The 23,220-nt window shown below is 46.1% G+C and overlaps 1 protein-coding gene across 2 annotated transcripts in view; it reads left to right on the forward strand.

Moving 5' to 3' along the window:
• The first annotated feature begins 653 nt into the window (after positions 1–653).
• The window catches only part of mtor (mechanistic target of rapamycin kinase), a 102,138-nt gene continuing 79,571 nt past the window's right edge, over positions 654–23,220 (forward strand). The window contains exons 1-21 of one of the 2 annotated variants that reach the window (XM_088938053.1): positions 654–673; positions 2,984–3,145; positions 3,452–3,560; positions 3,722–3,954; positions 4,661–4,861; positions 4,955–5,089; positions 5,613–5,888; positions 6,273–6,381; positions 6,682–6,865; positions 7,473–7,601; positions 7,964–8,208; positions 8,557–8,772; positions 9,205–9,410; positions 9,690–9,812; positions 10,289–10,372; positions 11,214–11,306; positions 14,561–14,695; positions 15,052–15,181; positions 18,396–18,646; positions 20,367–20,453; positions 22,546–22,713. In XM_088938053.1, the coding sequence (XP_088794179.1) occupies positions 3,026–3,145; positions 3,452–3,560; positions 3,722–3,954; positions 4,661–4,861; positions 4,955–5,089; positions 5,613–5,888; positions 6,273–6,381; positions 6,682–6,865; positions 7,473–7,601; positions 7,964–8,208; positions 8,557–8,772; positions 9,205–9,410; positions 9,690–9,812; positions 10,289–10,372; positions 11,214–11,306; positions 14,561–14,695; positions 15,052–15,181; positions 18,396–18,646; positions 20,367–20,453; positions 22,546–22,713 (3,234 nt within the window). In that variant the 5' untranslated portion in view covers positions 654–673; positions 2,984–3,025. Of the gene's footprint in view, positions 674–814; positions 1,035–2,983; positions 3,146–3,451; positions 3,561–3,721; positions 3,955–4,660; positions 4,862–4,954; positions 5,090–5,612; positions 5,889–6,272; positions 6,382–6,681; positions 6,866–7,472; positions 7,602–7,963; positions 8,209–8,556; positions 8,773–9,204; positions 9,411–9,689; positions 9,813–10,288; positions 10,373–11,213; positions 11,307–14,560; positions 14,696–15,051; positions 15,182–18,395; positions 18,647–20,366; positions 20,454–22,545; positions 22,714–23,220 lie in introns of those variants that run through there. The other variant, XM_088938052.1, reaches the window with a different exon arrangement.

Consider the following 23,220-nt stretch of genomic DNA (forward strand, 5'->3'; position numbering starts at 1 on the left):
ACCGAGAAATGTGTCCGACTACCCATCCTGTACCCTTAGTCTCGGTCACCTATTTTAGCAGAACAACGATGCGGTTTTATTCCTTTTGAAAACAATGCCGGGGAAATAAATTATCTAGAAAAGGACATATCCCCCCTAAAGATTGCTCAGCGCTTGTAATCACGCTTAAATCAATCTTAAATCCGACATTTATTTCGGTTTTACTATGTTTTGTTTTCCCAATGATCAAAAAGTTGCTATTGCAGTCGTTGGACAATAAATGCAATTTAAACATTGGGATTTTCGGCTGCCGCTTCGCTTTTACATATTGTCTCCGATGGCATGAGCGCTGATGTCTTGATTTTTAAATTTTTTTTAACAAGATTCTTGCTTATATTAAACAGTTGCCATCCAACCAAACTATCCCACACGACAAATGAAAAACCAGGATCCTCAATTTCGTAAATAAAGGCCAAACGTTTTCACATTGGTCCTTTTCTGAAGTTGTTGCAAGTCAATGTTTCGTTTCATTGGATAGCGGGTACAGTCAATCACTCCCGCGTGTTTTGAATGGGTAGAGTGGTTGTCAATCATCAGATTCTCTTATTTTCATTGGTCAAAATAGAAATCTCTCCAAGGTCTTGGGTCGCTTGGGAACGCCCTCCCAAAATTAGGTTGTGATAATCTGAGACTGGTGAGTACTGTTCTTCCTGACTGAAATTATGCGTTTGCTTGGATCATTAAAATAATTTGGTGTTTTTTTGTTGAATAAACGCCAGTTAATTGTGCTTATTGCACTAAGCCTAATACTCAGAGCCTTGGTTTATTTGCATTTAATGATGCGATGTCAGTATTTCAAAGAAGGCTGCTTCAGTACAGGAATCCTTTAAGAAAATGCACGACATGGTTTGCAAAGGGACACTGTATTCGTCCACTTTGTCAAAAACGTTAATATCGTTTTAATTCATGCAATACGTTGTGCACCGAAGCCTTTCGTAACACAGTTTTAAGGACGATCGATGCATTTTTTTAAAAGTGTCGCAATCTCGCTTCAGGTAATATAGCCACTTCGTCTATCTTAGAGTATGTTACTATATAAATTAATTATTACTTTACTTATTGGCATTTTAATTCAAATTAGATTCATCATTACGTTATGCCGCTTTTAATGCTCTCCCCTTGCTGTATATATAGAAAGTGGACCAAATAGGGTCTTTTTTCAGCGATTTGGTTATGAGCCTGAGGTCCGGCTGTGCAGCAGCAATACAAATTCATTCGTCCATTTTTTAACCGGTTGGTCCAGTTCAGGGTCGCGGGGGAGCTGAATCCCATCTCGGCAAGCAGCAAGCACAAGGCAGGGTACACCCTGGACGGGACGAAAATCCATCGCAGGGCACCCACTCACACTAGGGCCGAGTTTCCCAGAAAGCAATTAATCACCACTATGTCTTTGGAGGAAACCTGAAAGCATGGTTAAGACATTTATTGCATTTACACACTGCCTTTTGTCCTAAAGGGTCAAAAGCACCTTATATTTTCCCCTTTTATTAAGGTTTATTTCCAGAGTTTTTCTGTAATGGATGCGGTAAATACTGGACTAAAGTAAGGATGTATTTTATCTAGAGTGAACTGGATTGCCAATTGTAACTGCCAATTACTTGTTGTTCCAAGACTCCCTTTGAGGACCCCAGATATGTATCTTTCTTCTGCTCAGGTTCCTTAAAATCCTTATAAATGGTCATCTGCTTTTCTTCTATTTTAAGCAGGAACTGTATAAGAGCTTACATTCGTCAGAGCGGCAGGGAGTGAGCACCAGAGTTGTTGAGCAGGGCATCTGAGAGTGTAGTTCAAGACCTGTAGCTGTAAAAAGTGCTGCTATAGCAGAGCGTGAAGCCCTGCATGGTACCGTACACAGGGAGCAATGAGAGGTGTTGAGTATTTCACGTGTAGGGCTTTAAAAGTTAACAGTGAAAGTTTGAACTGAAAGTGCTGGGTAGCGGGGGCTCCAGTGAAGACGTGTCAGAATTGGTCACCTTTGAGCGTGTTAGAAGTCAAGTAGCTGAATTTTGGACCAGATGAAGTTTGTTTAGGAGTCAGGTAGGGAGACTAACCCAGCTGAGATGCGATGAAGGCTTGAATCAGGGTTTCTGCAGCAGTGCAGTGAAGAAAAGCCAGCGTGTCTGAGGTGACAGTAAGAGACTTTTCAGGTGTCTTTTATGTGTGTATCAAAACAGAGCTCAGGATCAAAAAAGACCCCTAGATTTTTCATACTTGTAAGGCAGTGATTAAATGAGGTGTAGCTTCTCTGGCATTTATGCACATCACATCAGTTTTTTCTTGTTCTGAATAATAGTGTTGACTAAAAGAAGCCAACCACAGTCAGAACAGTTCTCAGGGACAACCTTTTGACCCATGAATAATGAGTAGTGAGGGAATCCACAATCGTTGTAAATATTTCGGGGAGAAACAAGGCTGCCATTGCTTTGTAGCATTTCAGGTTTCCAAGCTTCCAGTACCTGCAGAAAAGCCAGTACCAGTTTCTTCATGCCTGTTGTTTCATTTTCAGTCCGTCTCGCTTAGACCTCTTATGTGGAATCAAAATAATCTTAAGTATTTTGTTTTCCACTGCATTGACACAGTCTCTTGAAGATCTTCAACTCTTAAAACCAGAAATAATCCAACCGCAGTGCAAAGGGAGTCATTTTTTTTTTTCCTAGGAGCAATTCCAAACATTTTACACATTTTACAATGTAACCAAGAATTAGTCATTAATAGCTCTGGTGCACATTTTTCCCGTTATTTCCCTTGAAATCATAGCAGCATATAAACAGCATCTAATGGGGAAAAAAATCAATATAGTGTAAATAAGACAGTTCTATACCTTTAGTTTTCAGTCAATGAAGAAAATTCAATTTTCTGCCCCTTTTCAAAAAACAAACCCCAAAACAAAGCAAAGGGGATCACACCTGAACCACTGCCAGGAGTGTTGTTTTTTTTAATACAGTTGAACGGGGAGGTGGGCGCCCCCTGCTGGACAGCGGCCATCATGTCGGGAACGGCCACCGTCCTGCAGCAGTTCGTCAGCGGCCTGAAGAGCCGCAGTGAGGAGACGCGGGCCAAAGCCGCCAAGGACCTCCAGCACTACGTCACCACCGAGCTGCGAGAGGTGAGGAGACCCGTGTGGTCCCCACTGCCCCTTTCCACTGCCCGTCACTGGGGGAGGCTCAGTGTGCAGTGCAGCACAACGTAGTGCGTGTCTTAGTCCTGTTCGAGGAATGAAAGTGCTTTGGACCTAAGAAGGTCAGATTTGATTTGTTTCTGGTTTGATTTCAGTTTTCTTAGCGGTTTACAGAATTGACTAATCAAACGAGTCAGTGCTGCCATGGTGGAAACGGATGTGGCGCACTGTTGAGGGTTCTCCCAGCGCAGGAATGTTAATCCCAGCCCTTTTCGTTGCTGCTGTCTCTCCCAGCTCAGCCAAGAAGAGGCCACCACCTTCTATGACGAACTGAACCATCATATCTTTGAGCTGGTGTCCAGCTCCGATGTCAACGAGAAGAAAGGAGGCATCCTTGCTATTGGTGAGTCAGTCCTGAGATTTCTGTGCCCGTTCCCCAGGTTTCCTCGAGGAATGAAGAAAACCCCGATACTGACACTCCCGAACGGTGTTGTCTGAAACGCAGGTCATCTTATTCAGCAATGGCTGCTGGTGCTGAGCTTCTGTGCCGTTTTCCTCACGCAGTGAGCCTGATTGGAGTCGAAGGGGGAAATGCCACGCGAATCAGTCGATTTGCGAACTACCTCCGCAACCTGCTGCCCTCCAGCGACCCCGCAGTCATGGAGATGGCCTCGAAGGCCATGGGCCACCTGTCGATGGCCGGGGACACCTTCACTGCGGAGTACGTGGAGTTCGAGGTCAAGAGGGCTCTGGAGTGGCTGGGGGCGGACAGGAACGAGGGGCGACGGCACGCCGCGGTAAGAGCTTTGCCACCAAGCTTTTTTTAGCGTCTTACCTCGCACCTGGAGTGGGCTGCCGCTGGCCGGCGCCCACCCGCCTCTGACCTGAGAACATGTCCATTTCAAATATCGCCCTGGCTCGCCAGTAAGCAGGGCAGGACCAGGGTCGCAGCGCGAGCTCAGAGTTGGCCAGGAAGCTAATGGTGTTGTTCTAGTCCACCCACTCGTCTGTTTTCTAACTGCTCTGTCCAGTACAAGGTCACGGGGGAGCCAGAGCCAATCCGGGCAAGCGATGGGCACAAGGCAGGGTATCCCCTGGGCAGGAGACCAGTCCATCGCAGGGCACACACAGACACAGGCACTCACACTCACTGTCACACCAGGCCAGTTTTCCCAGATGCCAGTTATCCGTCCAGCATGTCTTTGGCCTGTGGGAGGAAACCGGAGCTCCAGGAGGAAACCCATGGGAACACAGGGAGAGCTCCACCCAGAGTTCGGAAAATCCAGGGCCCCGAAATCTTTCTGAATTTCTTAAACAATTCGGCTAATTTTTTAGAACTAAAGAAAGGTTACAAATTAGGCCCTTCGGGTTCTTGAATAAACCAGGATTTGTACTCCCACTCGTTGTCCACCTGAGCCCTCTGGTTCGTGTTTCACTGCTGGTTCAGAACCGACCCGCTGGGTCGACTTCCTGGGTGACGTCTCGGGGTTCCTGTCTCTGCAGGTGCTGGTGCTGCGGGAGCTGGCCGTGAGCGCCCCCACTTTCTTCTTCCAGCAAGTGCAGCCGTTCTTCGACAACGTCTTCTACGCGGTGTGGGACTCCAAGCAGGCCATCCGCGAGGGCGCGGTGTCGGCCCTGAGGGCCTGCCTCATCCTCACCACGCAGCGCGAGACCAAGGAGATGCAGAAGCCCCAGTGGTACAAGGTGCAGACCGGCACGTCCGTGCGTCGTTCCCGGGGCTGGGGGAGAGCTGAGGAGAGGGGGGCGCTGACCTCCGCTTCGCTCTGCTTCTTGCAGCAAACCTTCGAGGAAGCCGAGAGGGGCTTCGACGAGAGTCTGGCCAAGGAGAAAGGCATGAACCGAGACGACCGGATCCACGGCGCTCTGCTGATTCTCAATGAGCTCGTCCGCATCAGCAGCATGGAGGGAGAGGTGAGGTCGTGCGTCTCGCAGTCGACTGGCTCCAGTGGGAGCCCATGGGAATTAGTGCAGGGACACCTCTCCAGTCTGTATCTTCGTCATGCAGATCATGCAGTCTTTGGCCAGAGCAAATTATTTAGTATTTTAATGTGCCAGCTTTCAGCTTCCCATGATAGTCTGTGCAACATGTATTTCATGTATGATATAAAGGAATGCCTGCATGCCTGTAAATAACATGATGGTGACTTTGAATCCCTAGCATTAGCAAGCTACACAAATATTTTTAGATTCTAAAAGCTAATGTCATGTCACGGCTTCCTTGGTAAATGCCTGGCGGAGGGTGGGACTCTTACTAATAAAAATGATGAGCTTTCGTGTGCCTCTTGGGTCCAAGAGGCATATGAAAACAAGGTGGGACCAGGGCAACCATGCCCCCTGACCCCTGATCTCTGACCCCTGACCCTGCTGACCCGATCTTGAAGTGGAATCGAGCAGTGCACGTGAAGGCCTCTGTGCTCCTGTTTCCACCCCTCAGCGGCTCCGAGAGGAGATGGAGGAGATCACGCAGCAGCAGCTGGTCCACGACAAGTACTGCAAGGAGCTGATGGGCTTCGGCACCAAGCCGCGCCACATCACCCCCTTCACCAGCTTCCAGTCCGTGCAGCCGCAGCAGTCCAACGCCCTGCTGGGGCTCCTGGGCTACAGCACCACACAGGGGTTCCTCAGCTTCGGGGCCACCCCGGCGCCCGCCAAGAGCACCCTGGTGGAGAGCCGCTACTGCCGGGAGCTGATGGAGGAGCATTTCGAGCAGGTGATGCCCGTCTGCCCCGCGTGAGCCCAGTCACCTCGGGGTGGGACCCCCAGTTCCAGGCGGAGAGCCCCCTTAATTCTTCATTGCAGTGCATTCCTTTTAAAGCCTGTTGTGCAAACTTCCATAAGCTTCTTTTAAGAACTGTTAGCATTTTATTTTAGTTCTTTTTATTTTTGTTTTAAATCTCGACCTTCACCTCAAATTCTGACTGTGTGCTTATTTCCGATAGAATGTGACAAAATATCACTTTTCAAAAAAGTGATCCTAGACCCACAAACGTCCAGCCGGTTCCCTCATTCGGTGTGCTGGTTCCATAGGGTGACGGAAATGCGATTGATCTACGAGATTGTGAATAAAATCATGTGGTGGTTTGACGTTCCCCAGGTGTGCCGGTGGGTGCTGAAGTACCGGACCAGTAAGAACCCTCTGATTCAGATGACGATACTGAACCTGCTGCCTCGCCTGGCTGCCTTCCAGCCTCACACCTTCACAGGTCTGTTGGAAAACACTCTGGACAGGCATGCACGACCGTATCTACAGGTGCCTTTTAAAGACTCAGTGTCCCTAGGAATCACGGAACAATGGCTTTTTTTGTCTTTTAATAAAATAATTTACTCAGCTTGAGTAGATCAGGGTGACGTGGAGCCACAAGACCTTGTGGTTCCCCAGCACTGCGCTTCTTTCCTTCCGAACTCCTTGCTGTTTCTCGGTCTGTAACAGTTGCCTCTTGAGTATTCTTGAGTATTTCACTGACGTCCTCTCGCCTCTGCTGGTTCCCACTGGCGATTCTCAGATCACTATTTGCTGGACACCATGGGCCACCTGCTGGGATGCCTGAAAAAGGAGAAGGAGCGAACAGCAGCCTTCCAGGCCATGGGCCTCCTGGTGGTGGCTGTGAGGACTGAGATCCAGCCCCACCTCGGCAAGATCCTGGAGATCATCAAGGCCGCCCTTCCGCCCAAGGACTTTGCACACAAGTAGGTACCGTAGGGCCTTCGGCTCCCGCAGGGCCAGGCCAGGCTGTCAGAGAACTCTGGGCAGAAAAGTTCATTCCATCCTTCAGCAACAGAGTGCAGACAATAGGGCTGTGTTCCATTTAGAATCTGCAGCTTCCGGCAGACTTTCTTTATGTTAAATGCCAAGGGAAAGGCATCTACACCTTATTCATTAGTGCAGTCCTGAGGATCTTAAGTGTTCAGATCTGCATTTACAGATGTATGTTGTTCTGTCGTGAAGCGAAGTAGCCCTTGATTGAGAAAGTCGTTTCGTTGCCATTGCAGTTCAGTGTGGTTCGGAGATCTTGCCGAACCTCAGGAGCGCTTTGCCTGCTGGTCTGAGCTGCTGTTTGGTGTCTGAGACGCACGTTTAATCAATTAAATTAGCCGCTTGCCTTGCATTAATTAGGAATCAGTTAAGACATTTTTATACGTGGTAGGTTTTGTTCATTTGAGGTGCGCGGAGAGGTTTCAGGGGCTTTTTGAAATAGGAAATATTAGAGCAGTAGCTGAGGAAGTGTGGGCGGCGGATGGACAGGGCCATCAGAAGAGAAGTGCCGTGCTGAGCCGAGTGTTCCCTTCCCCGCAGGAGACAGAAGACCGTGCAGGTGGATGCCACCGTGTTCACCTGCATCAGCATGCTGTCTCGCGCCATGGGGCCCAGCATCCAGCAGGACATCAAGGAGCTGCTGGAGCCCATGCTGGCGGTGGGCCTGAGGTGAGCACCGCTCTTCTTCCACAGCTGTCCCTGGGCCTGGGGAGTGTGCAGATCGGCAACAGTGGGAAACGGAGGGGCTGGGTTTTGAAGCTGGTGCTTCCACCATTGCCCCCGTAGCCCAGATGGATTGATTGAATATTTTTTTTTGAAAGAGTGTAACAATCTGAACTCACTTAGTAAAAAAGTAAAATGCCTGGGGTAGAGAGATCTCCAATGTAAAGCTGAACAGCAATCTAATGGAAAAGATAAGCTTGCAATTTTCTTTCTCAGGGATGAAGAAGTTGTGTATTACGAAGGGTGATTTTCGAAGGCAGTCCTTGAGTGTGGACCGTGGCGTTCTGAGTGCCGTGTGTGTCTTGCAGCCCCGCCCTGACTGCAGTGCTGTACGACCTGAGCCGTCAGATCCCCCAGCTGAAGAAGGACATCCAGGACGGGCTCCTGAAGATGCTCTCCCTGGTCCTCATGCACAAGCCGCTGCGCCACCCCGGCATGCCCAAGGGTCTGGCGCACCAGCTGGCGTCGCCCAGCCTCACGAACATCCCGGAGGCCAGCGACGTGGGCGGCATCACCCTGGCCCTGCGCACCCTGGGCAGCTTTGAGTTCGAAGGTGAGAGGCGCCGATCCGCACCGGAGCGCTGGGGGTGTGGGAGAAACAGCACCCAGCTGGAGTCTGCATAAAGGCTCACATTGGTCATGGAGAATTGTTATAGCTGTGTGCCATTCATAAAAGTGTCTCTGTTTATAAAACCTTTCATTTATCAGTAGCTTTGTTTGTGGAGCCTTAAGAGTTTTTCTGTTTTGGTTTTTACTTTAATCAAAACGTTAACAGGTTTGAAGTGGATTGAAATTCCCATAGGACTACTTTTCAGATTTCCTGTGGTTTGTGCAGTCTGATGTCCATTGCACCTGGTTGCTCGAAGTGATCCTGCTGTCTGTCTGACCCCCCCCCCTTCAGGGCACTCGCTGACCCAGTTCGTGAGGCACTGTGCCGACCACTTCCTGAACAGCGAGCACAAGGAGATCCGCATGGAGGCTGCGCGCACCTGCTCCCGCCTGCTCACGCCTTCCATCCACCTGATCGGCGGCCACGGCCACATCGTCAGCCAGACAGCCGTGCAGGTGGTGGCCGACGTGCTCAGCAAGCTGCTGGTCGTGGGGATCACTGACCCTGGTGAGGCTCGGCGCCGCCGCCTCGCCGTGGCCAAATCCATACCGCCCGGCTGTCATGACCGGCGGGATGGTGTGGAGAGATGGGGCAAGTCCAGATAGCAACCTGGAAAGAATCTGAATTGTAGTTGAAGATTGTTAATTGTTAAATTAACTTTGTTAAACACCTTGTTAAAGGTGTTATTTGTAATGCAATAAAAAAATCTAAGTAAACACAGGGACCATGCAGACTCCTCACAGACAGCCATGATGTCTCCAAGCCGTCTAGTAATACATTTCGAATCTAGGTGTTTAGTGCTTGGGTGGCCATGATTCAGTGTACGAGCGGCGTGTTTGAGGCTTGCTTGGAAGGACAAATCGCCTGCGCTGTCTTTTCTGTAACATGCCTTCTTGTTTCCCCCAAACCCCCCCTGTGTTTCTGCTCTCGCCGGCCCAGACCCTGACATCCGCTACTGCGTGCTGGCCTCCCTGGACGAGCGCTTCGACGCGCACCTGGCCCAGGCGGAGAACCTGCAGGCCCTCTTCGTGGCCCTGAACGACGAGGTCTTCGAGATCCGGGAGCTGGCCATCTGCACCATCGGCAGGCTCTCCAGCATGAACCCCGCCTTCGTCATGCCCTTCCTGCGCAAGATGCTCATCCAGGTACCGAGGCGAAACGCCGTCTCGAACTTTCGCTTTTTATTTTTAGCTGAAGCTTTGGTGAGGATGAGTAATAGAAACAAACACCACCTTTTAATCTGTTCTAGTGCAGGATTGTCTTGCGATGAGAGTGAAAATCATTTGACATTTTGCTCAGTTGTCCGTGTTTACAATATGTGTGTAATTTTGTAGACCACCACCAGGTGGCAGTCTTGTATTTCCATTTGAGATTGTTGCTTCATTGAAGCTCACTTTAAGGTTAAGGAGGATCTGTTTCCACAGATACTGACAGAGCTGGAGCACAGCGGGGTAGGCAGAAACAAGGAGCAGAGCGCCCGCATGTTGGGTCACCTGGTGTCCAATGCGCCACGACTCATACGCCCCTACATGGAGCCCATCCTCAAGGTACCCCTGCTGAAGGAAGGCTTTTTGCCACGAATGTCTTAACACATTGTGATCTTCTTATCTTCTATACCTGCGTAGGATAACAAGGTGCTACTTCTGTCCACAGGATCATTCCACCTGAGTGCTCGAGTGCTCGAGTGCTTAATTCAATTTGTTTTTCTACTTCGTTGAAAAGTTTAAAAAGAGGTGCTAAATGGACAGAATAAGAGGATAGTATCTCTTAAATGTGGCCTTTTGTCACGTAATAAAAGCTCACAGAGCTCACAGATCTTTTTATGACTAGTTTGAAAATGCAAAAAAGGAAATTGAAGGGTCGTTCACACATCCGAGTTTTGGTATGAAAATTTGGAAAAGCAGAAGGGAACCAAAACTTTCCTTTTCCTTGTCTAGGATCGTCTGTGGTCTGGTACATGTTATCCTCTGGACTCACGCAGGAGTGCCTGGTGTTGACTCGTCTTGGCTTAATGTTGTTGCAGGCCCTCATCCTGAAGCTGAAAGACCCCGATCCCAACCCGGGGGTGGTCATCAGTGTCCTTGCCACCATTGGAGAGCTGGCTCAGGTATGGCCGTGTGGAGCCAGTGTCGAATCAGCGAGTCAGACGGGCATGCAGGGAGCTGTGCAGCTCGGGGCTCAGGGAGTGTCCTGTGCGTGTGTCATGCCACGCCTGATGGCGCCCGAGGCTCACGACTGCATCGGCAAAGCGTGTCCTGCGTGTGGAGGGGCGCTGCAGAATGCTAACCCTCTTGCTGTTGCAGGTGAACTGCTGCGCGGCTGAGAGAGGGGAGGCAGGCAGGGTTAGGAGAAAGCTAGCCCTACACAGGAGGTGCAGCTCAGGGGATGCCAGCATAGGGAGAGTCCATACCAAGGTGAAGAGACCATAGAGGTTAAGGCTCGTTTGCTGAAAACAGAAGAGACGCACAAAGCCCGTTATTAAGAAATACAATAGCAGTGTACATCTAAAATATATCCACTATTCCTTGACAATATTATTGTAAAATGGGCAAACTATTCTCTAAAAGTGGTCATAGACAGCTCCATTTTGCAGATTGGGAGAAGGTATGCAGGAAGGAAACCGTAGACACTGCTCGATCCAGCAGTGCTTCCTTGAGGTGATCAATGGAAAAAGAGGCTGAGGTTTGATAGAGTTGCTCACAGGAGTGGAATGCACATCTTTGTAATGCTGGTACTGAATATTTTGAATCTTTCGAGCAAAAAATACGAAGTCTTACATTTCTGTTAGCTCCACCCTTACCCAAACCATAGAATTTAGGGATTTATTTGCTCATTTTAGAGGCAAATTACAGTGAAGCCTCATTCCTTGTGATAGTTCTCCAGCAGTTAAGAGTTAGCTGAAGTGGCCGCCTGCACCAGGTCTGTGGTCTCACTGGGCTGTACTACAGGTCAGCGGTCTGGAGATGAGGAAGTGGATGGACGAGCTTTTCCCCATCATCATGGACATGTTGCAGGACTCCTCCTCCCTCGCCAAGAGACAGGTACGTGATGGGACACAGGGTCTGACGGATACAGTACAACACAGGATTCTGGGTAAGACAGGAAAAGTGCAGCACTCTGGGTAAGACAGGTACAGGGTAGGGTACTACCTGTCCTACCTGTGAAGTGCTTTGGGAAGAGAGCTAAATAAACACAAGGAATTCATTGGTAACTAATTGCTTGGTCTCACCAGGCATCTGGGCAAAATTGAAACTTGAGAATCCCCACAATCAAGGCAACCTCACACACAAGCAGAGGCCAGCCAGAAGTGGTCTCTAGAATGTTTAAGTTTGAGAAACGTTCACTAATGCTTTCTGATTTGTAGTGGGAGCTAGTGTAGGAATAAGCAGTTTAAATCCTTGCAATATTTATGGACTCCGCATTACCCCACAGCCAGAAGGAATAAGAGGCGTCATTAAAAAGGGGGAGAAAATACAGCCCTTCGGATGTTGTAATTCTTGAGTCTCCAAAGCCAAGTTCAAGTCACAGGAGCGAAATTGATCTGGAGGTGACTTACTGGTGACCTAAGAATGTCTTCATCTGTGTCTCCACAGGTTCTCATTGCTTTCTCATTACTGATGTTATTATTTTATCCTGCTTTAGTAATCACCTCGGTCGTAAACTCTTATGTGAGTTAGCTCTCGGCGTCTTGAGCTGACTCCTGGCTTTTGGGAGAGCAACTGTAAATGGGTCAGTCAAGACGCAGTCTGGCTAAACAGGGGATTAAGTTTCCCAGGGGTTGTTTGATAACTTAAGTACATGACCTATTTAAACAGAGGTAACTGACATTTAGGCCAGCAGCCATATCACCCTGCAACTCAACTGGCAGCCCACTGAATCCCAGCAGTGTGAGCCTTTGAGTGGAGTGTCCAGAAAAGTGCTATATAAGTGTAAGGAATTATTATTATTTTATTATTATTCAGAGTTTGGTGTATACAGTGAAGAGTTTACAGTGTCGGTTAAATGGTGTGAGTACTGTTATTTCCAGATTTCTTCTATGTGTGATGCCAACCACACATAGCATCAGTTCAGACAGAGGCTGACATGTTCGTTGTCAGAGGAGATCTAACACCTTTTCACTTTCACTTATTTTAAGTTCATGCATCAGATCCAGAATCAATAACAAACCACAATTGACAATCCAAGCAAAATTACATTTTTGCCCCATTATGCAAGAGAAATGTTTTATTACAGGAGTGACAGGCTTCATACCTAATTTTATTTACATTGGATTGTGGAAGTTTGTTGAAGGAAGGGCTGTTGTGTGTGTTCTGAGATATGCATGGCTATAAATTAATTCCTTAAATATGTGCAAAAACTGATCCAGTTTACCTCCTGAAGTTCTCGCAAACGTAAAACAAAAATAACTTTTTACGTTTTTTCTTTCATTTTGTATAAATTCTGACTAGGGCATTCTTGAAAATAAAATTTAGTTTGTAACCTTTCATCATTTGACATTCTGCACTAGCTTATGTGACCTGATCCTGTTTAATTTGGTTGTTAGATATATGCTGGGCTTAAAAATGTAACCAAATTAACTCAATAGCAGCCATCAGTGTACCAGCTTTGGAACCAAAGATCATAAACAGATTCACTATGATTAGTTAGTTCATTCGGCCTGTTGAACGTTTTTGAACATTATTGAAATGAAAAAGAATGATATACCAGGTGGTCTTATCTTGCAATTGACATTTTAGTAAAGGCTGTCTATTTCAAGTGATGCTCTCATTTTAGAGATTTGGAAAGAAACTGAAAGGTTTTGCATTTTGCATTTAAAATGATTGTGATGTTTTATTAGTAATTTGTTTTACATTAAAATCAGTGACCTAGTTTTTTTCTATTATTCTGATTAAAAAGTTACCTGTTTGTGTAAAAAGGTGCAGCTTTATTTTCTCATTAGTCTCAGTCTCCAGTTTTCCCAGTCAGCAGTGCTGGTGTTTGTTTAGTGGACACCTGTGGCAGGTGTGTTGTAGTGTGGCTGTGCTGACTGAGGCCCACTGTCTGGCTGTGGCTGAAGTTGTCCAGGGCAGAGGTGCAGATTGATTGTGTAATAAAGTATTGTGATGAATAAAATGTGTTATATGTCTTAGAGGTGCCTGAGGTGCCTTTTAGAGCTGCAGAATATTGATCATCCTGAACTCCAGACTATTGATCACTCTGAGCTCCAGAATATTGATCATCATGAATTCCAGACAATTGATCACTCGGAGCTCCAGAATATTGATCATCCTAAACTCCGCACTATTGATCACCCTGAGCACCAGAATGTTGATCATCCTGAAATCCAGACTATTGATCACCCTGAGCTGCAGATTATTAATGCATAACAGTGTGGAGACTGGTGAAGCATCCTGCTCTCCTTAACATGTGGCTGATATATTTGTAATCTTTTGAATTCTTTGGAGTACTTGATTCCCAAACGACATTATGTGCCGAGTGTTTTGTTATTGATGCGGGATAATAATAATTTCATTTTGCGTTTCATTAACAACTCGCTGATTGTTTCAGAGTCTGACGCCCTTGCCTCCTTCCAAGGACAAAGATGATGTAATCCCTTAATCTCATGCTTCGCTGGCTGCTTACCTTTTTGTATATTAGAGTGATTTATTTTAATTCCATCACATTAAATGTTCTTTGATTCTACACAAAGCAATTTTTTCCAAATTACTCTTGACATCTTGAGTATAACACGAAGCATTACTTTGCCAGTGATGTAAGTCTTTTTCTACTTGATTACAATGTAAAGGGTTTTGTTAATGCTGTTTTTGCATTTTGCAGATTGCAGAGTCTGGAAAAAAGTTGGACCATTTCAAATAGCAAGGCTTTTAACAAACTCAGTATTGTTGTGTAGGGAGCATTGCTATATCAGAATTATACTATTACTTTAACATGAAGCACCTACTTTAAATTAGAATCACGTGATCAGTGTATTTTTGCTAAGTCCTTCCCGTGCCATTTTTGGTTGTTAGAACATTGATAATTTGGTATATATGTCTGTACTGAAAAACTTGAACTTAAGTTGCAATAGCATACCATTCAGCACATTAGTACATTACAGGGATAATCAAACTGCAGAACCTGACACAACTACATAGCATTTAAAAAAAATCCTTTTAATATTTTTCCTGTTTTATTCCTTGAGAATAGTATGTCTCACAGTCTTTGGTCTTGGCGCCTTCCCAGACTGGTGGCAGAGAGCGGTCCTGAGTCTGTGCACAGCTCTTCACTGTGACCTGTATGTGCTCTTGCCCTGCAGGTGGCGCTGTGGACACTAGGGCAGCAGGTGGCTAGCACTGGATACGTGGTGGAGCCCTATCGCAAATACCCCTCGCTGCTGGAGGTGCTACTCAACTTCCTGAAGACCGAGCAAAACCAGGGTATCAGGAGAGAGGTACTGATCTCTGTAGACTCGGGTCCTGAAGGAACCTATTGCAGTCTACTGCCATTATCTGTAAAGGTATCCATGCATTAGTTTGGCATTACAGATTGGAATAAGAAAACGTCTAGTTCAGCTCTAGATTTATTCACAAGTTTTTAAAGAAGTGGATAGGACCTCCCTGAAATATTCTACCAGGGCATTGCACTGTTTTTTCTAGTTACGCCAGTGACTAATAAACCGTTAGTGGCGAATGCGGTAATGGGACGTATTGATGGATTTCTAATGGGAGATGTGTGGCTTGGCTTCCAATGTCCTGCAGTTTCTTCTTCTCCACCCTTTGTGATGGATTAGCTCTGCTGTTTCCACAGGCAATCCGGGTCCTCGGTCTCCTTGGAGCCCTGGATCCCTACAAGCACAAGGTGAACATCGGGATGATTGATCAGTCCAGGGACGCCTCGGCGGTCAGCCTCTCCGAATCCAAGTCTAGCCAGGATTCCGGTATGCATTCTTGGGGAAACGCTTAACGATCACCTTGGAGCGCAGCTAGGGATGCTTCTCTGTCGTTAGGACTCGGATCCAGAGGAGTGTAGAGTAATGGAGCTGTTTACACATGCAGAAGCACTCAAACTGCTGAGGTTTCAGCTCGAGACAAAGTGAACTCGCGGTTCTGACTCTAAGCATTTTGTAAAAGTCACGCACTTGGCACCTGCTGCATCGGCTCGTGTCTCACGCGGCCCTGAACAGTGGAAATCAAAGAAACTGTCCACGTTACAAAGTTTGTTTTCGGATTTAAACCCGTTAATGTGCTTTGGCAAACATAAACCATTCCTGTTTGCACTGAAACTTATAATTAGGCTTTTTTCCTCGCTGTATGGAGGCCTTAAAACAGCACCTTCGTTGTCAACGGCCGTGGCGCATATTGCTATTTTTCTAGCCGTAATTCATCATGATTGCAGGATATAATATGCACATTCCTGTAGCACGTTACAGCAAGATCCTTTTGTGTGTTTTTGTGTGGAGGTTAGCTGGAGTGTAATATTGTGCACTAAATCAATCTGACATTCAGCTTTCATTGAGAACGGGGTGTGTCATTAAGACTTAAAGGGTGGGGGCTGCCGGAAGGTAACACTTGGGGTGAACCGGACATGTTTCGGCCCCCTTGATCTGATCGGAACGGCCGGAGGCCCTGGCGGCTCCAGATACAGCCCGTGCACTTGCTCACCTTCCGCGTGTGAGGGATGGAGGGATGATGGCTTTAGCAGCATTGCTCCATAAAGAGGAGCAAGGAGGCCAAAACAAATCACTCTGTTCAGGTGTCTAGTTACAGGCACAGCGAGCTCAGGGCCTCTGGGTAATGCAATCGCTCTCAGCAGTTTTGTAGACTCTTGTTCCTGACCTGCTGGCTCTCCTGCGAGTTTTAATATAGGACACTGTACTCTCTGTGATGCGCAGGGGTCTCCTGTCTCGTGTGTATCCCTGCTGCACAGCTGGTTACGTACCCACTAAGCTCCCTGGTGCTTCTGATCATTGCTGAGAGTCTGAGGAAAAGTGGTCTGGAGCTGGTGGTATCCCAGGCCAGAGAGAACAGTGGACTAACTATCCCAAATTCAATTGAAACTGAATTAAAAAGCACTTTGCCTACAGTAGGTGGGGGGGGGGGGGGGGGTAGCGCGCTGAGGATGAACCGGTAGTGAAAGGTTTTGAAGACACAGACTATGTTTTTGTTTCCATTTTTTATCGTGACTTTATTGAGTTTTTTTGAGTTTTTATGAGTATAGTTGTCTGTCCAGAGTAATCGGATAAGAGGAGGTCATTCAGCCCGTCTGGCCTGTTTGTTCGTCACTGTTTCCACCAGATTGTATCCTTTACCTTCCTGTGCTTTGCCGTCGTTTCACTGTGCTTTACTATACTTCACTCTGCTTTTTTGTAATGTATTGAGTAAACGTTTCCGAAAACCCTGAATAATGGGCCTGTGACACCTTGTACATGGTCTGCATTAATTTTGAAAAGTGAATCTATAATAAATATCTCAGATTAGGTTGCCTAAGGCCCTGAATATGACCTTAAGGACTTAATTCTAAATGCTTCTGATGTCAGTGACTCGAAACATTGTCATATTTTTTAATTTGACGTTATTTATTTTTACAGTTACCTGTCTCCACGGTCATTTTATCCCTTGCTTAGCCTACAGTAATATTTTTGTTCTGAAGACAGTCGACTTATGGCTGCTGTAACCAAAATGCTTATTATAGCACATTCTGTGTAACATCACACTGCCAAAATGGTAGCGGTTTACCACTGGACCACCAGTGCAGACTGGCACTGTGCAGTCCACTGGTGCTCTGGCTCGCCGTCCTTGGTGTCTGCAGGACGAGCTGTGTGACCTGTGTCGTCTTCGGGGCTGCCTTGCTTTCTTGGGCGTTCGGCCTTTGTGATGTTAAATCTAATTAGGGAGTAACGGAGCAAAGTGTAGAGGGCAGGGAGGGGAAGTCTGTCTGAAAAAGACAAGCCTGGTAAATCAGCAGCTGCTAAAGGTACAGTATAAGGGCAAAGGGGAAAAAGGCAGCAGTTCTACCGGTGTTAAGCTGGGAGTCCAACTGTAGGAGCTGGACGCTGTGAAGGTTTATTCAGGGAGCACAAGAGACTGCAGGCGTTCCTCACACCTCAGGGGACTCGGCACCCATATCTTGAAAGAAAGGGCTTCGTGGTCCTAGATGTGATGCCTGAGACATTACACATACTTGAGGTCTCGTGTTGTGAAACCACTCGAAAACAGATCGCCCCTTTACAGAGCCAGAGCTCTGCTCGTCACTATAATTCCTCCCGTTAAGAGGCTGTTTCTGGCACACAGAGCTTTGGTGCAGGCTAGAAATCAAATCAGTCCACAGTGTGCAATCCATGGTAATTTAAGTTAATACTGTGAAGTTTCCCTAATGAGCTAGTTGCATATGTTTGGAACTGATGTTTTTACTTCATGAATTGCTTTAAATGAATATATTTCATAGCAGTCTAGTATTCCTCTGTTGACTTTTTATTATTTGAAAATGTAGTCAACAATCCCTCGGCAAATGTGTTTAATATCAGCGATCTTTTCTTCTTAACAGCTGTCATTTGTTCCAAATTTCTTTTCAGAAATTAAAAAAGCATGAATTGATAAACTGAGCTGTGAAATGGAAGGCTACTGCTTTCTAAGGCAGTAGGAATTCTTGTGGCTGTCATTAGGTAGTGACATCGGTTGCTTGGTCTTGGTAAAATTGGTGAAGGTCCGCAGCAAACCACTGGAGCACATTAGAGAAGCCTAAATACCTTTTACGAACAGAGGGTGGTAAAGAAGGCCAAGAGCATTATAGAGTGTGTGACGCACCCCCTTACATTGGGAGTATTTACACTGGGAGATGGCTCTGTGTCCCCAGGTGTAACAGTAATAGACTCAGGAAATATTACACCCCCTCCGCAGTCTCACTCTCAGTATGCAATGTAAAAATAACTCTTATCTCCTAAAGCACTATTGCACTGAAGTCTTTGCTGGTGACGTTTGTCGTTTTGGTCTTGTATTGTCGTGTTGGTTTCTGCCCTAAAACAAATGTCCCCCAGGAGATGATAAAGCTTGAAGTGAATTGAATGAAAGCCCTCAGTGAGACTCTTGAAAGCCAGGGCATGCTCACCCTGAGCGGCCAGGCCATGGACTCGAGTCATGTGCTCTGTCTTTCAGCCGACTACAGCACCAGCGAGATGCTCGTCAACATGGGGAACCTGCCCCTGGACGAGTTCTACCCGGCCGTTGCCATAGTGACGCTGATGCGCATTCTGCGGGACCCGTCCCTGTCCAATCACCACACCATGGTCGTGCAGGCCGTCACCTTCATCTTCAAGTCTCTGGGTCTGAAGTGCGTGCAGTTCCTGCCCCAGGTCATGCCCACCTTCCTCAACGTCATCCGCGTCTGTGACGCCAACATCAGAGAGGTAGGGTCTCACGCTGGGTTTAATACACATGTCACCCGCCACCCTGGTCAGACCACATGGGAGCAAAAATACGGGCTCTTCCTAAAGCGCCCATTTAAATCAGCCCAGCCAGCGAGTTGAGAAAGTTCATTGACACAGATTCTGATGTGCTTTGAAGATGAAAATGAAAGATCCAGGGTGAAGTATACATAGATCCATCTGGCCGTCTGGTACCAGACAGCTGCTTTTTCCTGGTGTGTGGCCCGGCAGCTCTGTGCCGTACCTGCAAGAGTAGGGAGCAAGGCCAGATTACACTCTGGATGAGACGTCAGTCCAGTGTAGGGCCTGCTCACACACTCACAGAGGAACAGTTTCTAGACACCTGTCAGCCTAGCCTGCATGTCATGGGGAAGTAGGAGAAAATTAGTGCACCTGAAGAAAACCCAGGCTGACAAAGGGGAACATGCAAACTCCACACAGAAGCTCCCATCAGTCAGGTTTTGAACCCAGGATCCAAGAGCTTTGAGGCAGCAGTTCTTGCTCCCTTTCCACTTTTTTTCCCGCTTACGCAAAACCATAATTGTTAATTCTGTTACATGTCTACTGTTCATGCAGTCCTCAATCTGATCTGGTGCCCTGGGTGTATCTGGTTTAGTTCGTTGTTGTGCCACCTGTTGCACTGTGTGAATTTTTATAATTCAAAATTTAGGTCGTATGATAAAAACATCAGAGTAGTAACTTAGTAGTTATTTTTCCAGTTTTAGACTGAGTTACAGTCCCAGTTTTGCAGTAAATTGTCAGGCGGTCCTGGACTTCAAGAGCTTCAAGTCCTCTCAGGGCTGCAGGTCTGGGTGCTTGTTTGCGTCTGTCCCACTTCTTATATCATTCAATTTTGAAAAGATATTTCATGCCTACTTGTTACATGCACCTGGTGTTTTATCTTAAGGGATTAGACTCAATACGTCTTTCTGCAGATAGGTTATAACTAATTGGAGTTGGCATAACCTGCTGCCAAGTTTAGTAAGACCTTGTAATTTTCTTAACTTCAATTAAGGCATAAGAGATTTTGGAAACAGTCGTAAATATTAATTGTATAATGTATGCAATTACTTCACACACAGAATGTAACCATTAGGCAATTCAAAACTCTGTGATTTAATACTATCTACTGCTGACTGGGATTATGTTGAGCTAAATGTTATGTGTTTGATTTATGAACCCTAAAATTGGTTTCTGCATTTCAGACTTCCAATTGGTCGCAGTTTCATCCTGAGCTTATTTTTAATGTCTTTGTATTTGGAGTGTTTCCGTTTTAAGAAACAAGATTTATTCTCTCTATATGTAAGCATTAAAATTATTTTCCCTTATTACAGTCAGTCATAGGTTGCTCTTACTGTTGTGAACTCATACCGGCAATAAACCTACTGTTTATGATATAGATTTAGCCAATAGCACTTGTATTATTTTGATTGAAACCACATGTGCAAATTTCTGCAAGACTGGCTGACTTTTTACTGCCTGTCTAATAATGTTTTTTTTTCTGTCGGTGCACTTACTGTATATGTACATTGTGTATATTTATGAAGAACTGCAGTTTGTCCTGTCTCTTAATTCTTCTAGGGGTAACCCCCAGGTGGAATTTTGTCTGTCCTGCTTTGTGGCCACGAGGAGCCTGTGTTAGTGTTCATGCCATTGACCCGATCAATAATATATTTTTGTGACTTTTTTTGTTCCTTTTTAGTTTTTGTTCCAACAACTGGGAATGCTGGTGTGCTTTGTGAAAATACACATCAGGCCCTACATGGATGACATCTTCACCCTCATCAGAGTGAGTATCATTCAATTAATGAAAATTCATCTCTCTTGCAAGAACATAAGAAGGTTCCAAACAATAAGGAGAGGGTATTGGCTTCAGCAAAATTGGTTGTGGCTTGTATACAATCATTATTATTATTTTTAGTAGTATACTAGTAGTAGTTGTATTATTAGTGTTATTAATAATAGTACATTCTTATACTTGCATAGCACTTTTCTGGACACTCCACTCAAAGTGCTTCCAGGGTATTGGGGACTCTCCTCCACCACTACCAGTGTGGTGCCACTACACTCCCCACTCACCAGCTCTCAGTGGGGAGGAGAGCAGAGTGATGAAGCCAGTTCAGAGATGGGGGTTACAAGGAGGCCATGATTGGAAAAGGCCAGGGGGAAATTTTGAATTGGACGCCAGGGTAATACCTCTACTCTTTTTGAGAAGCACTCTGGGATTTTCAGTAACCAGAGAGAATCGGCAACTCGGTTTTAGGTCAAACCGGAGGGCCGGCGCCTCCTGTACAGTACACTGTCCCCATCGCTATACTGTGCATTGGGACCCACACAGACCACAGGGTTGAGCACCTACTGGTCCCATTAACACCTCTTCCAACACCAACCTTAGCTTTCCCAGGAGGTCTTAATAAACTAATATTGTTTTTGAATACATTTTTTATAAATGTTTAGATAAGGTACTAAGGAAGACGTATACGAAAACATATATGTCTGTAAGCTATAGCTCTTTCATGTACAAAATTGAGTGTTCAACTTTACTGAGTAATTAGCAAGGCCTCTGTTTATAAGCAGCCCTGAACAAAAGTTCTTTCTGAAGGTAATATGGAAAAGTATTTATTTGATGCTTTTTAAACCTGCTTTGGCAGGAACATCCGACACGCTGGGAAAAAAAGAAAGAGTTTGACTGTTCCTGTTTCAGTGCAGAGTGATTTTTAATAAAAAATGCAAGTGTAACAGTATCTGAGCCCAAGTGGGAATCAAACAAAGGACCCTTTGTTTTGTTTACTGTCTCCCGAATATGTTCAGACTGAAAAGGGAATAGCGTTTCGATACCGTAATCGCAGAAGAATGCACTGGCTGCTCTTCTCGGTAGACTGAGTGGTCCCAGAGTAGGAATGCAAGGCCTGGTGCAGTAGCCAATGACAGAATACCCCCAAGAGCTGATGCAGTGAAATCAATATTGAATTTTAAGTAGCGTCTGGGTAGCCTTGTCCTACTAACGCTTAAGAAACGGAACAGGATGAAAAAACCTTTCTTCTGCTTTGGCATGTGCCCATGTGATGGGGTGTCGTGTAATAGCCAATAAAGCTTCACCCCTGGGAAACATCTGGGAGAGAACTTCCTTTATTGTAACAGCTGCTTACTGTAGATGAGTGTTATCAAATTTAGTCCTAAAGGCAGCATTGTACTGCCTGTCTTATTTCAAGATTATACGTCAACACCTTGGTTAGCCAAGTCACTAATACAAGCCATAGAGATGTTGTTGTCTTGGGTATCAAACACTTAGGCTTCAGCCAATGAATTCAGATTGCCACAGTTGCAGAATCTCCGTCTTGAGTAAGCTCCATTCTGCTGTCTCTGTGTATGAAAGCTGGAGGGAAAAGAAATGTCTTGCTAACAACACGAGTGAAAATACAAAATGGCAGTCAAGATGAGGCTAATCTCCTTCTCCAGTGCACAAGTCTTCTTATATTACAACAACATGTATATAGAGTAGTGCAAAAATAACTTTCCAGCAGTCATCTGCTCTTTTACCTACCTTGCAGTTCCTAGCAAGAAGGATTTTGCGGTCTTGATGTGTCTGAAATCACTGGGGTCCAGAGACGTTTTTATGTCGTATTTATGTTAGTTTAAGGCTGTCCAATCCTGGTCTTAGGGGACAGGAGTGTCTGCAGGTTTTTTAGCTCTTTTCTCTGTAGCAGCACCTGAAGAGCTAGAGGCAGCTGATTAATGAGTTAATGATTAATTCATTGTCAATTCCCATAACCAACTGATGTTGTTAAGAGCTGCAGTTTAAACATGCAGAGACCTGTGCGGTCCAGGACATTCCTGCCCCCGATGTTGTCCATTGCTTGATGCTCTTTTTATCCCACCAGGAATACTGGACCCCAAACAACCCCATGCAGAACACCATCATCCTGCTGATCGAGCAGATCGTGGTGGCCCTGGGAGGGGAGTTCAAGCTGTATCTGCCCCAGCTCATCCCTCACATGCTGAGGGTCTTCATGCATGACAACAGCACGGGCCGCAGCGTCACCATCAAGGTAAGGGGGCGCTACTGGAGGTTCGCTTTAGAGCTGCAGTGGGACGTTGACACCGGTTACTGTTCTTGGCAAGGTGCACACAGCCGGTCCTGCAAAAGAAGTGCACAGGCCTGAATGCAATGGGTCATATGTTGCTACTGGAAAGGAGTATCTTGTATGTCAAGCAAAGGACTGATACACTCTTGGCTGTGGAGTGAATGACACCTTGGTTCTTATGCTTTTTGGCGGTTATTAATGTCCTATCACAATGGATCTAACCAGTTCTGGTAATGTGTCCCAGCTTCACTTTTGATATCGGATTGGTTTAAGCATGGCACTAATGCAGTCGAGGTCTAGGGTCTGACTCCTGCCAGGTCCCAGTAAGGACTGGAGCTGGACTCTGAAAGAGTACCAATTGTTTTTTTTTAAAAAAAAGAAACTAGCTTTTTTTTTGCGGGGAGGATGTCTTCTTCAAAAGTGATTGTGGACTACTGCACGCGGTCGAGTAGGGACTGGCCATCACTGCGA

This window comes from Atractosteus spatula, chromosome 20 (assembly GCF_055471065.1).
Source record: "Atractosteus spatula isolate fAtrSpa1 chromosome 20, fAtrSpa1.hap1, whole genome shotgun sequence".
Lineage (NCBI taxonomy): Eukaryota > Metazoa > Chordata > Actinopteri > Semionotiformes > Lepisosteidae > Atractosteus > Atractosteus spatula.